Source organism: Callorhinus ursinus, unplaced genomic scaffold (genome assembly GCF_003265705.2).
Source record: "Callorhinus ursinus isolate GAN/ISIS: 27379988/994484 unplaced genomic scaffold, GSC_fseal_2.0 scaffold11, whole genome shotgun sequence".
Classification (NCBI taxonomy): domain Eukaryota; kingdom Metazoa; phylum Chordata; class Mammalia; order Carnivora; family Otariidae; genus Callorhinus; species Callorhinus ursinus.
The window spans coordinates 6,864,493-6,880,438 of NW_027397073.1; the positions used below are offsets into that span (position 1 = coordinate 6,864,493).

Below are 15,946 nucleotides of genomic sequence, written 5' to 3' on the forward strand. Positions count from 1 at the left end.
GAAATTTTTTTCATCCTCTATCAGGTAAAAGAAAAGTTTCAGTAAAGTGATATCATGTAACATGCCTCAAAAGGCAAGAGAAATTTTTTTCACCCCATCCTCTATCAGGTAAAAGAAAAGTTTCAGTAAAGTGAAAAGTTATATTAGAATTAAATTGTAAACAGAAGAAAGAGGAATCATTTAGAAAAATTAGCGTCACTAATTTTTCTTAAAAACTATTTTACAGGAATGCTTAGGTGTCCATAATGTCACTAAACCTGTGTCTTCACTTTGTAATGGAATTCATTTTCTACTTCACCCAAAAGTTTTGTATGAAATCTCTGCATTTGGCATTCAAGAGCCCAAAAATGAGGTATGGCATAAGAGTAAATGCAAAAGACAGGTGTACTTATTAGATACTTAGTTAAATCAAGATCCTATTCTACTATAACTAGATAGTATAATGAGAAGTTGAAAAGAAACTTGCTTTTGATTTATGGGTTCAGTTGAGATGTTATTTACATAAAAAGAAATGTTAAGGAAAATGTGAGAATCAAGATAAAGCACATACTTGTTCTCAAAGAATTCAGAGGAAGCTCTTATGTTTTTCATGTAAGATATGAACTCTACAGCATTATAGCCAGCAGGTCATTTCATCTGGGAAATTTTTATTTAATGCAAAAATATACCTTAAAGATTAAAAAAAAAAAAGAAATCATTAGGGAGGAAGGCTAGCTGAGAACAGAATGTAAGATGAAGCTATGGAATATGAGCATTTGGAGGAAGAGATGTTAATTAGAGCACCTTTCCAGATTTGACACAATGTTACAGGCGCACAGGTGACTTTAGTGGGAGCCTCACTTTGCCAGGTCATGTGATCCGTGTTGTTGAATAGGTGAATGCTGCCGCCAAGGCCATCCTGCTGTATCTGCTGCAGGGACGATTGATGATGACAGCGGTGACCTGGAACAAGTTTATGGAGTCTCTCTGTCCTGTCATTCCAGTGTTGCAGGTACTCTGGGCAAGTGCCCGTTTCCTATACCATTTATCTCGAGTGAGTGTGATTGATTGAAACGTGTGCAGATAGCAGAGCTGCTGTGTGAGAGAAACGAGGAGACGCCGGGAAGGCTGTGTGGGGAAGGGGGGCAGGGAGTGGGTGGCTGTCTTGTTTCTGGAAGAAGGTTAAACCAGGAGAGCTAATTTGTCTGTGTGCACTTTATGGATCTGGGTGGGAGGTTAAGAAGAGGGGTGCAGGCGTTTGGCACTGACAGTGAAAAATAGAACTCAGCCTTATATAAAGGCTTTTAGGCAAAGCTAACAGTGCTTTTTAAGCAGATGTTACATAACTAAACTTGCCTGTGAATTGCATCCATGTATGTATGTGATCAAAGTGCTTGCTACTTTGATTAATAGGTTCTGGGAAACAGGCGTTTCCAGCAGTGATTCTGGGCGCTGAGGAGGAGTGAGGGAGGGGCGTTCAGCGCACTCCCCCGGCTCCACCTGTCATGTGGGCACAGGTCTGAAGATCTGGGAAGCATCTCATCTAGGGGAGGTGCCACTACCAGAATCTTGGAAAATAGAAAAATCAGCGTCAAGAGAGTTGGCATATTTTCCTGAAATTGTCCAATATTATTTTTTAAATATAACTTTACATAGGCTTCTTACCTCAAATCTGTTATTTTGACAAGTGACTGTTCACCTGAGTTGAAAGAAACTTAGGAGTTGCTCGACAGGCTAATACAATTCTTATTTTCAAGTTAAAAAGTTCAGCAATATGTATAAAAACCAAGAATAATTTCTCTTTTTCTGGAATCTGTTAGGGCTATGCTGACACAGAAGATCCTTTGGGTAACTCCATTCTCCTCCTGAGCAAAGGGAGTCCTGAGGCAGGCGAAGGGGCTCTTCCCTGTACCACCCGACTGAAGTCCATGCTGCGGCTCCTGCTCGTCAGAAAGCCGTCGTAAGTGTAGCACGATCTTCTGCGTGTACGAGATTAGTGGGAGCATTCTAAGAAACTGGAGTAATTCTGTCATTCCCAAGTACGGTAGAACTAGAGAAGCTAAAGGGAAGTGACTCTCCATTGTTAGGCAAAGAGAGGAGACCAGTGTGTGAAACTAAACAGACACAAGGATGGACCTTTGGGTGCTTTCACTGGCGGCCAGCCTCGCTGTCAGATCAGCGTGCATTCCGGCGCTGCCGTTCTGAGTGCTGTGGGCGGGTTCGAGAGCCACGGGGATTAATAGATTGTGTCTTCTCTCTTTGGAAATAGTTAGCCTCCTCTTCTAAACATTTGTCCTGAAAATTAAGTGTTTATAAAAGTGTAGTGGACCAGTTGACCATATACCAGTGTAAGTAGGCATTTTAATCTTGCTTAGTTTGTCCTCTTATTTGGGAAACTGGAAGAGTGTTCTTTTCCCCACCACCAGTGTCAGTGTCATTTAAACTAAAAGAAAAGAAGAAAAATACATTGCCTTCTTTCCCTCTGTGTCAGTGCGACGAGGATCTTCTCTGTTGCCCTGTTTAGGTGACAGTGGTTAGATTTTCCCTCCCTGAGAAGAGAAAAAAGCTTAGAGTCGTGATGGATAAGCAGTGATGAAGGGCGAGAGTCCATTGCAAAGGCTAGGAGGACCGGACGTCCTTTGACAATGGGTAACTTTGCTTGACTCAAAGCTTACATCAGGATAATACAGCGGCTTATTTATAAACACATGGTCAGACTGAAAAATAAGGAAGTAGGTGGAAATAATCTAAAACTTTAAGAGAATGGAGGGAGGAAGATCGAGAAAAGAGACTACAACCATAGTATAGAGAGTAAAGTTACCTAGAGAGTAACTCTTTGTTTTAGATCCTAAGTTTTCCCTGACATAGCACATCATTGCTACACATTTACACATAAAGTGATGCAGGAAGCAGGGGCAGATGGAGTTAAAATGTTCTCCTCAGGAGCTGGTCTCCATGCGACTGGGCAGTGTCTTTATTACTGTGCTAGGGTAGTATTTTTCACCCCCGGATTTGGCGATATAGCGCAATAGAAGTTTATTTCCTGTTCACCTTTGGGGGCCCATGGTCTCCACATAAACGAAGACATACTCATCAGGCAGGACATTCCAAGGGCTTAGAGATCCCCTCCCAGGAGCCCAGGGCAAGGCCAGAGCACTTTTCCAGTAAGGTAGTTTTCTTATCACACAGATCTTACAACAGTTTTGAATTATCTATTTGTTCTCCTCTGAGTCATTCTGTCCTATCCCCACCAGACCATAAACTCTATGTAGGAAGAATCCTGTCCATTGCTGATCTTTATGTCCTTAGAACTTCATAAAGTACCTTGGACATAAATATGCTCAAAACATATTTGTTGAAGGAAATAAGTGGTGAGAATAACTGGACTTGTTTCCCCACGCTAAACCTAAAAAAAGGCTAAATTTGTATACTAGAGGAGATGCATAAGTATATGCTTTATATATTCCACTCTGGCCTTCTTGCTGGGGGCTGACAGCCCCAGAGTTTAATATAGATGGCCTTGGCTTGGAATGAAAGGAGCAAAGGAAAAGCTTTCTGTAGGTGTCTTGCTATTCTAACAGCAAATGGTGGAGGGAGAAAGTTTGTCTGACTTCTCACACCATCTTGGGGTAAATATCAGTACTCTGAAGATGATATCTATTAATAAAATCACTGTAAATTTCTGGTAGATTTGGGAAGTACTTATTGGATGTTAACTATGTGCCTAAGAGCTCTGGTAGGCTGTAGGAAATTAACAGCACTCAACGTGGGCAGCACCACCGTATGGAATTGGGCATGTAATTAGGAGAAGAAATGTTACCAGTTATACTTTATTATTAATTGTAGTAGATCAAGATCAGTGGTATGCTACAGGGACTTCAGGGTGACAGGACCACACACAGCAAGGTGACCTAGCCTTGGCTGCTTTAAGGAGGGCTCCCTGAGTTGCCTTATAAGTGATACTTAAAACCTGGAACTTGGGTTATCACTTCAGATTTTCCCAGTTTTTATGTAGTTCAAGAACCTTTCAGAGTAGTGATAGATATCTGGTTGTCTCACTGTCTCCCAGCTCCATGCCCTTTGCATTTGATGGTTTTTTATTTTTCCATTTCATTGTCTAATGGCATGCAATATTTAATCTTTTCTTGAAATCTCCCACCTCCTACTCAATTGGCCTTAATCCTAATCCATTCCAGATAAAATAGAATTTTGATGGTAATCACAAATATTTGCATTTTCTTATTTGGGAAGAATCTGTTTGACTCCTAATATAAGAACATTTTCATACATTGTTGTGACATCACATTTTAGTTTTTAATGTGATTACTCTCCTGGAGGTTTGACCTAAAGTTTATATTCTGTTCATGAGTCTGTGATAATTTTTGATTTTGAGCTAGATCACTAGACTTCAAGTCAGGGGTTATGCATGTAATTTCCAGATTTTACTAATTTACTGCTGTTGACTGTGATACTAACCATGGACTGTGAAGTTGATAGTCTCAGTGAGTCTGTCTCTTCATTTGTAACTTGATTATTCTTTATTTCTGATACTTATTTATAAATATAAAATTGAAAGAATAATTGTAGTTGTACACTAACTAATAGAAAAATAAAGTACCTTTGTTAGTAATGTCACTATAAACATGGCAAATTATTGTGTTGATATACAATAATGCTTTGTGATTATAGGCTTTTACAGTATAGACATTGTATATTACAAAATGTTGACTGAGACACTTTGTTTCTTTAGGGTCCGTTCACTAGCATTAAAGCTTTTAGCGTGTCATCTCACAAGGGAAGAAGGGGCTGACAGGAAGCGCCCTTCAATAGATGCCAGAGTTCTCTCCAGAGTTACTAATTTATTTATCGTGAAAAAACCTATTGAACTCAAATTGGATGACAGAAGAGAACTGATTATTAAGGTGACTATAACTGTTGGGTTTATTATTTCATGGATACTTGATACATTTGTATATTACATATTTTATGTTACATTCTTTAGTTTGTGTGTGCATCTGAGAGGAAGAGAAGTACTAGCTGGCTTCAAGTGTGGTTATTCATGGCTAGTTTGAAATTATGTTCTGGCTTTGTCTGGCTTCTGGATACATTTATTTATTGAATAAATATTTCTTGGGTGCCTACTATATGCCAGGCATTATATCCCTTTCATTTAATATATATAGTGGAAATGCAAATTAATTTGAATTGCATCTTAAATACAATATAAGATTAATGTAGTGGAAAGAAATTCTATGGTCACTCTTAAAAACAAATATTACTGACATAAAAACTATTGGAAATTCTTGTTCTTATGTTGGAAACAGCCTATAAGGAAAAAGAAGAAAGTTCCTATGACACAAGTTATCAGCCTCTTCATTATGAGAGGCAAAAAATAATATAGGTGTCAAAGGTGGTTTCTCTTAAGTGTTACAGTGGTTCTGGGATTTTGTCGTTAATCTCTTTTCTAAATCATTGGCTTCTTATATACCTCCAGAGGCATATCATCCATTTTCCTATCTTTAGCCAGGACCATACCCAAATCATCCTGGACCAATGCAAGGTTAGATAAAGAAAAACTATTTGTTATCTTTATTGATTCATTCCTATTCTTTATAGCTTCTCTTGTGACTTTAAGGGTACAGTCTATCAGTTTTTATTGAAGTTTAGACCAACCCCCCCAAAGCCTGTGGTGGTATTGTACAGCCCCAGATAATACGATGGATTTTTTAAATGTTCTTCTAATCTAAGTGTTCAGGGCCATGTGACAAGCCCCAGCAGGAGGATTGGTGAACCTTCCCCTGACTACGTGTTGCGTCCTGCTGGGGACTCCCTGAGTACTGACCACTGGTAGTTGCTCCTGTGCCCTGTGAGTGATGTGGAGGAAGGCGGGGAGGAAGGGTTCTAGCACTGTCTTTGCGAGTCATGTTAGGGCCAGAAGTTAGCAGTGCGGGGGGAGGGGGAATGTTGTCTTTGTCCTTTTCGTCTCCCCCTTCACTTTGGGTTTGCCACCTCAGACCCTGTCCTGGCGTGAGGTGACAGTTGGGGACTGGTATTGGGAGTGGCCGTGTTGGAGCGCTGGGCAGCAAGTCCTAGTAGAGAGCCATGTGCTTCTAAGAGGGAGGAAAGGCAGAGGGCTGGGGAATTCTAGCTGGTGGCTTCTGGGAGCCGTGGAGAATATGGAGTCACATGTCTGGGGTCACTATTCTTAGGCGACTACCTGTAGAGATGTTAGGTAGCTTGGTTTTCTGTGAAGTTTTTAAGGTGCTAATGAATTATGAATGACTTCCTGGCACAAATATAATCTTAAAAAGGAAGGCTTATTTGACATGATGGCTCTTTGTTTTAGATCCTAAGTTTTCCCTGACATAGCACATCATTGCTACACATTTACACATAAATATATCACTTAAGTAAGTGGACTTTGGAGCTTTTGTTCTTATGGTATGAATTATACAATTTTATTGGACAATTGGAAGTAGATGAAAACAATTTCTTTTTTTTTTTTCTGGTTTTCAGTTGGAGACTGTTGAAAAGGTTTATGAAATCTTTACCTCAGATGATATCGATCTTGTTTTGAGAAAGTCAGCTGCAGAACAGTTAGCTGTGATTATGCAAGGTAATGTCTTTTAAGGAAAATGATTTCTGTAGTGCTGGTAATTGAATTTTAGATAGCTATTTGCAATGGTATCAGGAGTTGCAAACTGCAGTTTTGGGGGCCAGATATAGGCTATGGCCTGTTTTTGTTTTTGCTTTTTTTTTTTTTATAGCCCTTAAAAATGGTTTTAACATTTTTATTTAAAAAAATTTTTTTTAAAAAATATTTTATTTATTTATCTGACAGAGACACAGCGAGAGCGGGAACACAAGCAGGGGGAGTGGGAGAGGGAGAGACAGGCTTCCTGCTGAGCAGGGAACCCTATGTGGGGCTCGATCCCACGACCTGAGCCGAAGGCAGACGCCTAACGACTGAGCCACCCAAGCACCCCTATTTTTTTTTTAATTTTAAAAAATTTTATTTATTTGAGAGAGAGAGACAGAGAGAGCACAAGCAGGGAGAGGGGTAGAGGGAGAGGCAGAAGTAGCTCCCTGCTGAGCAGGGAGCCCAACATGGGGGCTGGATCCCAGGACCCCTGGATCATGACCTCCGCCAAAGGCAGATGGTTAATGGACCGAGCCACTCAGATGCCCTGGTTTTAACATTTTTAAAGAGTTATTAAGAAAAGAAACAAAGAATATGTGACAAAAACAATTTGTGACCAACAAAATATACCATATTTTCTATCTAGTTCTTTTCAGTAAAAATATGCTGACCCCTAGTCAAGATTACCATTATTTAACCTGTAGAATGTCATTTGATAGAATTATCTTCCTTCTAAAATATTTTTAAAATTTTAATAGTGAACTGGATGTTCCTTTCTTAATTTATGTAGTACATGATTTTTTCAGTTTGTTCCATCTTGGGTAAGAAATCAATCAAACAGTACTCTGTAGGTAGATAAAATGAAAATAGGGCATTGTAACTTTGTATTTTCTTTAAAGGTTTATTTTAAAAAAAACAGCTAGTAAAATACATTGCTAACTTTATTTGCAGTGTTGTTATTCCATAGGCTTCCATTCTTTGGGTTAGTTTTTTTTTTCCCTGTATGTATGTATGTCATTTATCTTTAATATTTGAGAGAAATGATAATTTTGCACTTACATAAAAAGATTCTAACCTGGAACATGGGATGTACTTAATGTTCCTGCCCTGACATTAGTGGAAACTGGGATGAGAAGAGTAATTTGAAAAAGCATATCCAACATATTTGTGGCTTTAATAATGGTACAGACTACAGAAAATAAGGCTCTAGAAAATGTGGACAGCCTTGGCTAAGAAAATCATAAAACTCTTTTAGAGAGTATTCTTCCAGTATCCTTAATTACAAAAATAAAGCTTATAATTTTGGTATACTCTGTATTGGCAGGTAGTGGAAACTTTTTTTTTTTTAAAGTGGCAGCCAAAGGTAGTTCTAGTCATAGCTACTAATTCAATATCAATATGTGTATTTGTGTGTTTTTCTCATTGTATATATGTATATTCTCAATGAGAGTTATGGGAGAACAAGGTAAGAAAATTTGTCTGCGAACTTATAACTGTAAGTTATAAGTTCTTATAACTATATAACTATAGTTATACATATAACTAATCTATAAGCAACTAGAGATTTTGTTGCTAGTAATATCAATAGTATGTGTGTGTGTGTGTGTGTATGCACGTATGTCTTACTATATTCAGGCTGCACTAAGAGAGTACCACAGACTGGGTAGCTTATGAACAGTGGAAATTTATTTCTCATGGTTCTGGAGGTTGGAAGTCCAAGATCAAGGTGCCCACAGGTTCAGTGTCTAGTGAGAGCGAGCTTCCTGGTTCAGAGACAGCTGTCTTTCCCTGTGTCCTCAGAGGGAGAAGAGGCCTCATTCACAAGGGCACTAATCCCCTGCTGCAGGGCTCCACTGTCATGACCTAATCGCCTCCAAAGGCCCCACCTCCTCATATCATCTCACTGGAGATTAGGTTTCAGCAAATGAATTTTGGGGCAACATAAACAGCCCATAGCAGTGAATATACACACACATACACACTCACACGCTCACACATGCACACACACACATACACATACACACACAGTCACGTATATATGCTTATTTAAAAAGTTCGTATTTTTCAAATGTAGAGTATGTTATAATCCCTTACCCTTTATATTTGCTTTTGACAGTTTTGAGGTTAGAAATCTAAATTTTATTTATTTATTTGTTTGTTTATTTATTTATTTGGTAAGCTTAGCACCCAGTGTGGGGCTCACACTCATGAGATCAAGAGTCATGTGCTCTACTGGCTAAGCCAGCCAGGCAATTCTGAAATCTGAGTTTTTATTCGCAGAAAAATGACCATGTTGCAAGCTATTAACATTACTTATAGATAATTCTAAACATTTTGAGGTGATGGATTTGGAAAAGAGAATTGTCAGTGAACAATATAAAGAAATTAACTTGTCATGTACAAATAAAAGAATTCATGTATACTTACAATTCTAGTAGTTTTCAGGGTCTGAAACTATTTGATTTAATTATTCTTTTTTAATAGCTTTTGAATTTTACATTGTAGAAATAAGTAAGATGTGCTTGTTACTTAAAAGTTTTCAAATAGTTCAGATGTATAAAGTAAAAGTTTAAAGTTTCCTCTTCTAATTTCAACACCAGGTGTAACTATTTTTAATAGTTTGAGTTGTGGATACCTGCTCTGTATTTTTTTTTTTAAAGATTTTATTTATTTGTTTGAGAGAGAGAATGAGAGAGAGAGAGAGCACGAGAGGGGGAGGGTCAGAGGGAGAAGCAGACTCCCCGCCGAGCAGGGAGCCCGATGCGGGACTTGATCCCGGGACTCCAGGATCATGACCTGAGCCGAAGGCAGACGCTCAACCAACTGAGCCACCCAGGTGCCCATCTGTTCTGTATTTTTAAAACTACAAAAATATTCTTTAACTCTTAGTGACTTCTTTTTTTTTTTTTTGTCTACAGATATTAAAATGCATGCTGTGGTGAAAAAGTTACACTTAATTGACAAGATAATTGAGTATTTGAATGAATGTGTAGGCCAGGATGGTGAGGTAAGACTAACAGTATATCTAGACATTTTTACAGATTGGTATTTTTATTAATCAGATCTGAAACTAAATTCAGCTGAATGCGGGTAAGTACTTGGAGATTAAGTCCTGATTAACACCAAGTACCTTGTTTGTTTATTTATTTATATATTTATTTTTAAGATTTTATTTATTTGACACTGAGAGAGAGAGAGCACAAGCAGGGGGAGTGGGAGAGGGAGAAGGAGGCTCCATGCTGAGCAGGGAGCCTGATGCGGGGCTCGATCGCAGGACCCTGGGATCATGACGTGGGCTTAAGGCAGACACTTAACTGACTGAGCCACCCAGGTGCCCCCCCCTTTTTTTATTTTTTATTGGTATGTTAATCACCATACATTACATCATTAGTTCTTGATGTAGTGTTCCATGATTCATTGTGCATAACACCCCGTGCTCCACGCAGAACGTGCCCTCTTTAATACCCATCACCAGGCTAACCCATCCCCCAGGGGCCCCCTTTATTTTTAATTTCTAAGAGGGGGGGTGTCTCCCTAAAGGAAAACTAATGTTAAATTTTTTAGGATGTGTAAGCAGAAGTATATACAAATCTTATTTTCAGTGGAAAATATAATTCTTAATATTTATTTGCATTTTTGTTTTATACAGTTTTGATGAAAAAGCATAAAATTTAGAACAAGTTAATATTACAGTATATTTTATCTCGCCTTAGAAGTGATGATAGTAAAATACCTGTGTTTTCCCTTCTGGCCAGGTCATAGAATGTTTGATTCAGCCGTGCCTCACGCTCTTGAGGAAAGTTCTGTGTGCTGACCCGGTCATGCGCATGGCCCTCTCACAACAGTCTTCTCTTTTGACCCTTTTATTCAGAGGTGAGTAAAATAAAGTCTGCTAATAATGAGATCAGTCTTAAGCTTTAAGTGTTATGCTTTAACTGTAGGTCACATTTACTTTCTGTTTTACTAACAGAATAACAAAGTTTTTTAGTGAATATGCTGCTAAGAATATCTGTTGCAATGGAAAATGTTTCTTTTGTGGAAATTTCCTTGTAATCCTGTTACTGAGGAGACCTCAGAGCTGAGAAAGGCCGAAGCCTCTGATCGGTCTTTGCACATGGATGTGGCTTTCATTTGGTGCTCAGTTACCTGTTACCTGTAAAGAGAGCAGGCTGCAGCTTCTGTCATTACTGCTTGCTCTCCCATATCCGTTTCCACAGTCTTGGTTTGCTTGTGCCTTTACATCCTGACCTGTGGCGTGGTATCTGATTATGTCATGAAACTGACAGAGTGTACACCCTGTCTGTGCGGAGTGGGAACTAGACCATCCTGAATGACTCTGAGCATTAGTTTATTATAAAGAGTGATTTTTTTTTTTTTTTTTACCCATTTCAGTTTGGTTGTAATTTACTGATGTGTTTAGGTAGAAAAATTCCATGTAGTTTTGTTCTCCTTTTCTTCCTTCTGACTATTTCAGTAGAGAGCTTGGTAACATTCTGTGCTATGTTCTTAGAAGTTTAGGCCACTGCTTTTAAATAATTGTATAAGATGCATCTTGATCACATGTCTCTATATGCTTAACCTTGTTAATTATTATAAGTGATATTTATGTTCAAAATATTATTAGAATATAGATTAGAATATAGTCATTTTATTTTAGCATTTTCGTTTCTTCTGATGCCTTCAGCTTGTCAAGTGAAAAGGACACAGTTTATTTAATATAAGCATTGGTAAAGGTCCAAACCAGGTGAAGTTCTAAACAGACTCAGCGTGTCCATGCTCATGCAGTCTTTAATAGTGTATAAAATTTTACGGTTTTTATTTTTATTTTTTTATTTTTTTTAAATTTTATTTATTTATTTGACAGAGAGAGACACAGTGAGAGAGGGAACACAAGCAGGGGGAGTGGGAGAGGGAGAAGCAGGCTTCCCGCTGAGCAGGGAGCCCGATGTGGGGCTCTATCCCACGACCCTGGGATCGGGACCTGAGCCGAAGGCAGGCGCTCAACGACTGAGCCACCCAGGCGCCCCAAAATTTTACAGTTTTTAGTAGAGCTGGAAGAGTAGCAGTTGTGGATCTTGAGTTTTCTTTAGTCCTGTTAATTATCTTCCTAATAACTTCACTCAGTAGAATTTAGTCCCTAGTTTACCTTTTCTTTTTTTCAAATTTTTAAAATTCTTATTTTTACAATTTGGATTTAAATTATTTATAATTTTTATTTAAATTATTCAAGCATTCATGAGCACTTACTAGATTCAAAGGCACTTTCTAAGTCAGCAGCATCTGTACCCTTTTAGTATTAGCGATTTTTCTGTTTCTTTGATGTTTGTGAGAACTATTTCAGTGAGTCTGAAAATGAATTACAGCATCTCTTATTAATGGATTTAGTTTCAGGGCAAAATTAGTTGTTTTTTTTTTTATAAGATTTATTTATTTATATTAGCACATGTGTGCGAGCAGGGTAGGGGAGGGGCAGGGGAAAAGGGAGAGGGAGGGAATCTCAAACAGGTTCCCTGCTGAGCACAGAGCCCCACTCAGGGCTCTATCCCACAACCCTGAGATCATAGCCTGAGCCAGAATCAAGAATCGGATGTTTAACTGACTGAGCCCGCGAGGCTCCATGGCAAAATTAGTTTTTTAATCAAGTACTCTGCCAGGGTGAAATAAGTCAAGCAGAGAAAGTCAATTATCATATGGTTTCACTTATCTGTGGAACATAAGGAAGAGCATGGAGGACATTAGGAGAAGGAAGGGAAAAATGAAGGGGCAATCGGAGGGACAGACGAACCATGAGAGACTATGGACTCTGAGAAACTGAGGGTTCTAGAGGGGAGGGGAGAGGGATGGGTTAGCCTGGTGATGGGTATTAAGGAGGGCACGTTCTGCATGGAGCACTGGGTGTTACACGAAAACCATGAATCGTGGATCACTACATCAAAAACTAATGATGTATGGTGACTAACATAACATAATAAAATTAAAAAAAAAAACGTACTCTACCAGGAAATTCATTCCTCAGTAAATATTTATTGAGTACATGCTATGTGCTAGGTACAGCACTAGGCCCTTGAGATATATTGATGAGCTTGGTAAATGACCCTCTTGAAGCTTACAGTACAGTTGGAGACTTTGACAAATACACAGTAAGGCATAAAATTATCTATAATAGTGGAATTCCTGGTGCCAGAGGGAAGTGTTCCTGAGCAGATTGGGTGGTGGGAAAACATCAGAGGATGCTTCCAGGAAATGTGGATCCAAGCTGGAATTTCAGAAATGAATGGTTCAATTAGAGAGGGTTGATTTCCAGGTAGAGGGAGTCACGGTTATGTGTGCGAGAGGTTATGTGTGAGAGAGAACGTGTGTTTGAAATGGTGGTTGGTCAGGAATGACTGGATTTTGGGGGTTTCTGGGGTGCGGGGAAGATGAGATGAGGTACGGAGGGCAGTTCATGCAGGGCCTGGTAGGTCACGGGAAACGGCACTGAGAAGCCATTTAAGATTATTACACTGAGGGTTATGTGTTTTAGAAAGATTATTCTATCCACAGCATGGAGAATAGATTGAAAGGGAGTAACAAGGAATCTGCCAGACACACTGCTTTTATTATAAATTTTATGTCATGACAGAATCCTACCCTGACAGAATTGCATGGTGAGAATTTAACTTAGAACCCATTTATTACAGCATTTTACAGTGAGGAAATTGAGATCTAGAGAGATTTATCGACTTGGTCAAGGTCATAATCAGATAACGGTGGAGGCAAGAGAAGAACCCAAACTTCCTTACCTTTGTTGATTTGTTTTTGTTTCAAATAATTGCAGAACTTCTACATCCTTATTGTAAAAATTTGAACAGTATGGAACAATAGAAAGTAAAACGCCAGAAATTTTTTAAATTTTCTTTTCTTTCTCAGTTTCCCCAAAGAAGAATGTGCTAGGTATTGCTTGGCATATATCACTTAGAATGATCTTTTCTTTACACTCATGTTGTATTTTTTATGCTTTATACTTAAGTATTGTGTTGCTTTTTTTCAAATGACAGTGTATTTTTGAATATCTTTCCATGTTATTACATGTGAGTCTGCCTTCTTAAAAAACACAAAATCAGAAAACTACTGCATAGTGTTTCAGAGTTTCAGTTTGCCATATTAATATTTCTCTCAGATTTAACTATAATAGTAACCATGTTTTATGATCATCTTGTGCATACTCTGTAATTGGAATTGGTGGGTCAGAGAGATTTTACAGGATATGGTTAGGTTCCTCTCCACATCATTCCCACCAGTGGTATTTAAAAGTGCTTATTTTCCTCATAACCTTGCTAACACCGAATGTGTCTCTTTTAAAAAAGTTCTTTAATATTATTGGTGAAATTAATATCTCATTTTTTATTTTTAAAACATTTTTAGTGCAGGTGATTATTTTTTCTTGTATTTATTCAAATTTCTTATTCTATGAATTGCCTATTTTTCTCTTGCTTTTACTTTTTTTTTAGTGACTTGTAGAGTTTCTTTATATAACATAAACCTTATGTCTGATTTTATGTTGATTTTCTTCCAACCTTTGTATCCTTTTTACTGTATTTATTATTATATCTTTAGCTTTAAGTATTTTATGGAAGTATATAAAGCTTTTCTATTGTAGCAACTGAGGTTTCCATCATGCTCTAAAAGGAGGGCCTTCTCCAGTTCTGAATTCAGGATTCTAAATAGGCTTCCATTCTTTCTCTTAACATGTTTATAGTGTTGTTCAAAAAATTTAGATCTTTATGTAGAACTGATTTTGATAAATAGTGTAAGGTAGGGATCTAAATCATATTGTAGGCAGTTACATTGCAATAATTTCTTAGGTACTTGGAAATATGATAGCTCATCCTACTCACACTGATATGAAGTGTCTACTTTATCATAAGTTAGATCCTTACATGTATTTCTGTTTCTTTTTAGCTCATTGATGTTTTTTTTTTTTTAAAGATTTTATTTATTTTTCAACAGAGAGAGAGAGACAGCAAGAGAGGGAACACAAGCAGGGGGAGTGGGAGAGGGAGAAGCAGGCTTCCCGCTGAGCAGGGAGCCTGATGTGGGGCTCGATCCCAGGACCCTGGGACCATGACCTGAGCCGAAGGCAGACGCTTAACAACTGAGCCATCCAGGCGCCCTCATTGCTGTTTTTAATCATGTCAATTACATGTTGATATTATCCTTTTCTTAAGGTTAGGAAAAGTATCTTCTTTTGAAATTAATTTCTTCTTGCTACTTTCCTGGATTTGCTAACTCTGTATTGTGTTATTATTCCTGTGTGATTGGTATCACCACCATACATCTTTGATTAGAATTTCATAGTTATCAAGCACTGAGAAGTTGTAGCATTAGGAATGGTACAGAGGTGGAAACTAAGGCTTATTAATGCTACAGTATTTGACCAGGCCACTTTACTACTAGTTCGTGACGGTGCTAGCTTTAGGTCTTATTAGTTCAGAGCAGTTTCCTTTTCCATTATCTTGTAATGAACAAGACACATGAATTAAAACAACACCAACACAAACACGGTGTTTTGAAGGCAAAGTCAAGTTCTATGACTGTATGTAGGAATGGGCAGAAATGATCAAATAAGGAGATCTCTGAATGAGCAAACTTTAGCTGGAGGTAAAGGACTTGGCAGACCTCCCTAGAAGCTACATCACTTTGCTTTTTTGAGAAACTGAAAGTACACAGTATCTAGTGAGTGGATTGGCAGGTGCATTTCCTGGACGGGCAGCCTGTGAGATTCACAGGCTCCAGCCCAAACCTGCTGAAGCAGAAACTCTGTTTTAACAAGCCCTCCTGACGATCCACATATGTCAGTGTTTCTGGGTTCTTGTTGCAATTCTCTGAGAATGACATCTCTTCCCTTGGAGTTAAGACATTTTAAACTTGAAGTTCATTTTTCTAGAGGTAAATATTTCATGAAGTTATGCTTCTTTTTATATCTTAGTTTCGTTGATATTTCATGAAAATTGTGCTGTTGTGACTGAAGTCGGAGCATTATTTTGTCTTCTGTTATTTGATGAAGTATCAAGAATGGATACGTGGTGAGCTATAAGGATTGTAAAACTTTTTTAACTCTTAATTATTTAAGATTTCTGATGCAATCTTGTAGCAATGCATGGAAAATTTCTGAATTATGAAGCTTATGCTTTCCATTTTGGTTTGAGTAAGCAGTATCAAAGAGCCTATTGGCTCAGAAAGTCCCATGAACTTATTTATTGTTTGTTTGTTTGTTTATTTATTTATCAGAGAGAGAGAGAGCACAAGGAGGGGGAGAGGCAGAGGGAGAAGCAGGCTGCCGGCTGA

At 38.2% G+C, this 15,946-nt stretch overlaps 1 protein-coding gene across 3 annotated transcripts in view; it reads left to right on the forward strand.

The window, feature by feature from the left end:
- The window catches only part of RTTN (rotatin), a 160,420-nt gene that overhangs the window by 50,772 nt on the left and 93,702 nt on the right, over window positions 1-15,946 (forward strand). For all 3 annotated transcript variants that reach the window (XM_025886778.2, XM_073898061.1, XM_073898060.1), the window contains 8 exons: window positions 227-352; window positions 875-991; window positions 1,800-1,939; window positions 4,730-4,901; window positions 6,496-6,595; window positions 9,538-9,626; window positions 10,375-10,492; window positions 15,588-15,684. In XM_025886778.2, coding sequence (XP_025742563.1) covers window positions 227-352; window positions 875-991; window positions 1,800-1,939; window positions 4,730-4,901; window positions 6,496-6,595; window positions 9,538-9,626; window positions 10,375-10,492; window positions 15,588-15,684 — 959 coding nt within the window. The remainder of the gene's footprint in view (window positions 1-226; window positions 353-874; window positions 992-1,799; window positions 1,940-4,729; window positions 4,902-6,495; window positions 6,596-9,537; window positions 9,627-10,374; window positions 10,493-15,587; window positions 15,685-15,946) is intronic.